Genomic DNA, 6,475 nt, shown 5'->3' with positions numbered 1-6,475 from the left:
TATGAATTTAAGTAGTGACCCTAATTTTTTTTCCTTTTGGTTTTCCTAATTATTATGGAAGGTGATAATACTATGTCAATACCCAGAATGATTTTGATAGAAGATCATGATTTCGTTTTGTCTTTATTTGTCTGCTTTTTTTATATTTGTTAGGCTAACAAAAAGAGGAAAGGTAATGATTTAGGGCATGCTGCTTGTGAAGGTGGTGTTGGATTCACATTTTACACACTGGACTAGACGTAATCTTCACTAACAACTTTCTTCTAAAATTAAACCATCTTCTCTTTTTTCTCGTTGCTTCTATACTTGTCTGAGTGTATGAGTTAAGCCATGATTATATATATATATATATATGATATATTTAATAAAATATATAGAATAAAACATTCATGTTTTTTAAATAAATGATACAATGGAAGCTGAATATTCTATTTAATATAATCTTTTTATAAATTAGAAAATAACGAAATGGTGAAAATAATTATTATAATTTGGTCTCATCATTTCTTAATTGTAGTAAAGTTGCAATTTACAAATAAATTTTAAAGTAATTCTAAACTTATACGAAACATAAACTTTCAGTATATTGATATAATATTATTATATTTTTGTTAGTAATTCAATTGAAAAAGTTCACTCTGTAAATTTTTGATGATTATATAAAATATTTCCTTTGTTCATTTGAGGGCATTCATGGTACTGTGATATAAGAGAGCTTTTATATATATATATATATATGTTGTAATATTGCATGCAGTGGAATTCTGTTTTAGTGCCAAGCAACAATCACTCCTGTCAACTTTTCTCTTATGCTTTAGTTGCAGATGCTTTTGACAGAGACAAATCTGTTCATTTATTAGTAAGGTAGTGATAAAGTCTAAAACATTCCACCATTAACTCACACCTAAATTTATTGATGGGAAATCTGCTGCTCTTCTTTTTGTTGGCAGTTTAATAATATCTTGCAAATTTAATTCTTTATTAATTTGAATGAAAATATTGATTTAAACAATATAAATTTAAAATCAGAAAATTTAAATACATACATATAATATGGTGCCAGATTAATTAACTAAACATAAATAATCTTATTATTAAAAAAAAAAAAAAAAAAAAAGTGGTGCCGTAACAACTTCAATTTGATGGCAAGCTTGGAAACAGACGACTTCAATTCACTAAACCAAGTTGTTTCAAATAAATGGTCTTTACACAACTACAGGCAGACGGGATCGGAAACTAGTTATACACAGACTGAAAAGAACAATCGTAGAACAGTCCTAGCTAACTGCTATAAAAATGGAGAAGAACGGGAATCTATTAATTTTCTAGCTCTTTTTATGATGCGGAATTAAGCCATTTGGTTTAACTCGAGCTATAATTTATCAGGGATACTTCTAGTTATCAATGCATCAAGAGTGGGAAGTTATCGTCATCAGTTACCAGAACATAATCATACCCTACTTTGTCTGCACGAGTCCGGAATTCATCCATCTGACTCTGTGGAACCTGGATTCCTACCAAGACATTTGCTCCGGTTTCACCCTGTTGGAAGAAAAAAGTATCAAGGAATCAAATTGGGTTATCATAGAACACCCTTGTTTAGAGATGCTTCAGATGGAAATCTATGTAAACATATGTTTTCTGTACCAACCTGTCCGCGGTAATGGAACAAGCTAATATTCCAGCGTGGACTGAACGAGTCCAGAAATTTCATCAGGGCACCAGGTCGTTCTGGGAAGATGAATCGACAAAGAACCTCATCCTGAAGGTTGGATCTTCCTCCCATCTGAAAAACAGAAACCATGTATACAAATCAATCAACAAAAGAATCACAAATGAAGTATGGAGCAACAGAAGGTCTACCGAATTCCTTTCTTTAACCCTTTCGCTTTCAGTTTTTGGCTTTCTCTTAACAGAATTCTCAAAACTCTTCCCTCTTGGAGGCCAAATGGGATTTTACTTTTCTATTTTAGAAGGAACATTAAAAGAAACTTGAAACCTCCATTTGCATCATTAGTTGAACGAATATAATCACTCGGGCAAAGTAGGAAAATAAACAGAAAGATGTGAAAAGTGCATAAATTACCAAGTAACGCAGGTGATCTTTAACCAAGTCACTGGCTGTGAGGTTGAAAGTTCTAAGTTGAGATGATTCCATTCTCTCCTGCATCTCTTTGAGCTCAGCAACAGTATGAAGCCCGACACTAAATACAACAGTGAGAGTTAGTAATATTCATTTTCTGATACATTATCAATCACCAAAAGTTAAAATTTTTAGAGAAAAGAACTAATAAAAACAGGTATATTGAATGAACATGGCATCATAATGAACACAGCTAATAACTAAGTTCAAAGCTTTTACCTATACAATACCACAGCTTCTTTTTTGGAACTACATCTATACTTGAATTCAGTGATATTCATGTTACCCACCTGTATCCATAAATGATTATCAATCCAGGACCATTTCTTTCCACAAGGAATATGGTGTTGATTAAAGCTATAGCAAAAATACCAGTTCACAAAAACGTTTGAAGCTTCCAGGCTCTTCTGGCATGATAGTAGCAAGCACAGCTTCTTGCTGCCTACCAACATTTGCAAGTTCAGTCACTATTCTTAATTTGTCAAAGTTCATGTTCGCCCCACTGGTTATTGCTACAACATTCTCTCCCTTCAGACCATAATATTTACAGTAAGCTTCAGCTCCAGCAAGCGCTAGAGCGCCTGCTGGTTCTAAAATACTTCTTTTCTCCTCAAACATGTCCTGCAAGATAAAAACTAGGTTGTAAATTTAAAATCCTGTCCAAATAACCAAAACATCTCAATTCGATACAAAAAAGAAAAACATAGTGCTGTAAAAATAAAAATGCCAACATGTTTTCCAGACAAAAAGTTAGGCACTATCCCCAGAAGAAATATACTACAGAAAGAAACCTGTCAAAGGAAAAGGTCCATGACATGAATACACACACACCAAACTGAGGGAAACGTGTAGATGACTGTGGGTGCATAGAGAGAAGGTGAATGAAGGATGGGAAAAATAGAATCAGACTCTGTAGAACAGGAGCCAGATTAATTGTTATAGCATTAGACACTGAAATCACATAAAAAAAAAACCTTCATATCATAAATGAGGCCAGGAATTACACAAGAGAGCAACCTGATTATAATATTTAAGTCAAGCAATAAGATCCAAATATAAAACTTAAGATCTAAAGAACATATGGCAAAGACTTAATCTTTTTGTGCACTCCTAAAATGAGACTATGCAAAAGACAGACTAGGCTACATGCAATAAGCATACTGCACAGAAGATCAAAGATATTGCTTAGCTTAGACTATGCACTTCGGTCGTGAAACACAGATCACCAGAAAAAACTGATATGACATTAATTCCAACAAACATCAACAAGTGGGACCAACAAAGTCAGCAAACCTTTCCAAGCAAAAGTTAAGCATTCTTCAGTTTCCTCCACTTCAAGCCATAAGGTAAATCCATTTCCCCAATCTCAACACTTTCTAGCTTTCAAAAAAAGAATATATTTTGTCCCAGTAAATTTTAACTTTTCAAATCTGCACTTGAATCAGATATCCTAACTCAAAGGCTAACAAGATCACCTTAAGTAAACGTAAACCTGAAAAAGAAAAGGAAATACTGCTCTGACTAACATCCACAGACCACATGCACGCAATTAAAAATGAGAGAAAAGTCACCTTTATTGATGCACAGATGGCATCACGGCTGACAAGAACTACACCGTCTATCAATTCCTTGCATAATCGGAAAGTTTCTTCACCAACTTCTTTAACAGCTACACCATCTGCAAAACCCCCAACCTGGTCCAATATCACTCTCTCCCCATGATGCAATGACAGTGCCATCGCATTTGCATCAGCGGGTTCTACTCCAATGATCTTTACCTGTAGATAATATCAATCAGTACTGGCAACAAACAAGTAAATGCTGAACCAGATAAAGAGAAAAGGAATGAAAAAGATCAAACAAGTTATGCTCGAAGACAGAATACACTAATTTTTCTTCTCAAAAAACTCTCTATGAAAGAAATCCAAAAATCACCGATAAAAATAAAATGTCAACATCTCTCAAGGATAGAAAGCAATAGATATGCATTTCATCACTCAAAAGCGCATCAATAATACTAGAGTGACAAAAAATTAATTAAGATCCTAAGATATGATACTGGAGATTTACGACCTCAAATCAAGACCAATGGTAATATGATGGCTGAATAGGAGTAAAACTTTATACTCATAGACAGCATAATAACAGGATGATTACGAGAAAATAAATTTGTTTTAGTAACAATGTAGTCCCATGGCTCCTGACAAGCACTTTGGCCACAACAAAACTTGCAACTAAAAATTGTAGGCTACAACTCTACAATAACAATCAATAGGTTAACAAAATAAAGATTGACAACAAATTTTACACAACAAGCAACATACCTCAGGAGAAACCCTCTTTACATATGCAGCAATACCAGCTATCAGTCCACCACCTCCGACGGGAACAAAGATTGCGTGAAGGGGACCTTGCATTTGACGCACAATTTCCATTCCAACTGTTCCCTGCCCCATAATTACATCAGGGTGATCAAAAGGAGGTATGAAAGTCCGACTCTCCTCTTTGCCACGTTTTTTAGCATATGCTTGTGCCTCGTCATAAGAATCTCCTACAAGAACAACTGTTGCACCCAACTTCTCAACTGATCGCCACTGTTGATAAAAGGAAATCCAAAATTCAATTAAGAACCACATAGTAATGATACTTTCAGAAAAAAAAACAAGAATCACATAGTAATGACAAAAATCATTTAAGCACATAAAACAAAACGTACCTTGATCTCTGGTGTGGTAACAGGCATAGCAATCACAGCACTACATCCCAGTCTCTTGGCAGCTAGTGCAACCCCTTGGGCATGATTTCCAGCTGATGAGCAGATAACTCCCCTTTCCAACTGTTCCTTGGGAAGTTTTGCCATCATATTGTAAGCCCCACGAAGCTTAAACGAGAAAACCTGAGATCAACATGACAAAATCCATGAAATGTAAGAGCCATTATCCATTCACACAGAAAAGAAGACATGAATACCTTGATATAAAACATTTTATATCTCAAGTAATTGAAAATTCCAAAAAGCAAAAAATAGCATCTTTAACACCCACCATGTAAAAGAAATTTCTTTCTTATCTGACAGCCCAAGTAACAAAAGTTAACAAAATTAATCCTCAGTAGATAAAAGGGGAAAACTTTAAAAAGAAAATGGTACGAGGTCTGAAGCTCAAATCAATTAATTTCCTAGTTACAACTAAAACAATGGGTGAGGGGAGCTTCAGCTTGGTTGAATAAAAGTAGATGAGAAAGCTGCATAAGATTGGTGGAGCAGATATAAACCTCCTGGTACAAATTTAAAAGAGAAAATGCTGATATGCCAGTGACAACTTAACTAAACCATAATCCAATATCCGTCAATTCACATATAACAAAATTAATAAATACATGAACTAAGAAAGTTATCTATTATTACAGACACCTAGAGAAACCCAGAAACTTACACGACCAAATACATGACCACTAAAAAGCCCCCAAAGCCAACACATTGAAACGAGCACAAAAATGAAACGACCAAATACAGATATCAGAGAATCAAATCACGTAATGAGGGGAAAAAACCAAAAAATAAATAACTTACGGGCTGCAAATCTTCTCTCTTCAACCAAACCTTAACGCCAAACCTCTCCGATAACTTGGGCGCTAACTGCAACGGCGATTCAATAGCAACGTCGTACACTTTCGAGGAGAGAATGTTCGTCAAATAGCCCATAGCATTAATAATATTGTCGCTAGCATCGAGAACCGTACGGTCCGGTACAGCGCCCAGGTAACCGGTCGGATACTGCAGGGAATTCGGGGAGACCTTCTTGCGGGGAGCCGCCAACGGCTGTGTTTCGCGGGGAGTAACAGTGGTGGGCGCAACATCGGCCGTTGATCTGGAGGAAACAGATGCCTTGATAAACGGCTTGACGGGGCGCATTCTTCCAGCTTGAGGAGCAGCTGGCGCGACCCACTTGTGGCGGAGAAGCGGCGGCTGCGATGACGCCAGCCGTAGGGCCTCCATTGTCGAGAGAAAAAAAGAGAAAGAGAAAGCTTATAACCTCTGTCAAAAACGGCGAGATGTAGAGTTGAAGAGAAATAGGAAGGGAAGGATTGCGCTGCAACCAGCCGCGCAGCTTTCTCTCCGGCTTCCTGTTCAGGAAAATATAAACAACGGGGTGAGCGTGTTTAGTCTGCTGGGTTTCCTAAAACGACGAGGGAAAATGGAAAATGCGCACGCACTCTTTCCTATTCCAACAACTCTGTTCTCTTCCAGCCCCCTGAATGAGGTAATACTTATATTCATACAATACACGTATATGTACGCCTATATTACATGGAACTATAAGTTTTTCTATT

At 36.3% G+C, this 6,475-nt stretch overlaps 1 protein-coding gene across 2 annotated transcripts; it reads right to left on the bottom strand.

Annotated features, from left to right (window-relative positions):
• Positions 1-1,138: 1,138 nt before the first annotated feature.
• OMR1 (L-O-methylthreonine resistant 1) lies at positions 1,139-6,399 on the bottom strand. Of its 2 annotated transcripts, XM_022053101.2 has the most exons (9): positions 5,715-6,399; positions 4,860-5,039; positions 4,468-4,737; positions 3,715-3,921; positions 2,516-2,764; positions 2,363-2,433; positions 2,087-2,204; positions 1,652-1,786; positions 1,139-1,542 (listed from the first exon to the last, which is right to left on the bottom strand). In XM_022053101.2, the coding sequence occupies exons 1-9, from the start codon at positions 6,138-6,140 to the stop codon at positions 1,402-1,404; spliced, it is 1,797 nt and encodes a 598-aa protein (XP_021908793.1). In that variant the 5' UTR covers positions 6,141-6,399; the 3' UTR covers positions 1,139-1,401. The 2 variants fall into 2 exon arrangements, with proteins under 2 accessions (XP_021908793.1, XP_088065818.1); XM_088209692.1 differs by lacking the exons at positions 2,516-2,764; positions 3,715-3,921; positions 4,468-4,737; positions 4,860-5,039; positions 5,715-6,399 and having other exon boundaries at positions 2,363-2,452.
• Between the last annotated feature and the right edge of the window lie 76 nt (positions 6,400-6,475).

The sequence above is a fragment of the Carica papaya genome, chromosome 8, assembly GCF_054855325.1.
Source record: "Carica papaya isolate Zhongbai chromosome 8, ASM5485532v1, whole genome shotgun sequence".
Taxonomy (NCBI): domain Eukaryota; kingdom Viridiplantae; phylum Streptophyta; class Magnoliopsida; order Brassicales; family Caricaceae; genus Carica; species Carica papaya.
Note: the sequence above shows the minus strand (reverse complement) of the source record. Positions and strands in the feature narration are given on the sequence as shown.

Excerpts from the sequence above, each read along its gene's own strand:
- OMR1 (XM_022053101.2), bottom strand. The coding sequence starts at position 6,140 with ATGGAGGCCCTACGGCTGGCGTCATCGCAGCCGCCGCTTCTCCGCCAC. Across the intron at positions 3,922-4,467 it reads TAAAGAGGGTTTCTCCTGAG|GTAAAGATCATTGGAGTAGA; the intron begins GTATGTTGCTTG and ends TATTATCTACAG. Across the intron at positions 1,543-1,651 it reads TGTTCCATTACCGCGGACAG|GGTGAAACCGGAGCAAATGT; the intron begins GTTGGTACAGAA and ends TTCTTCCAACAG.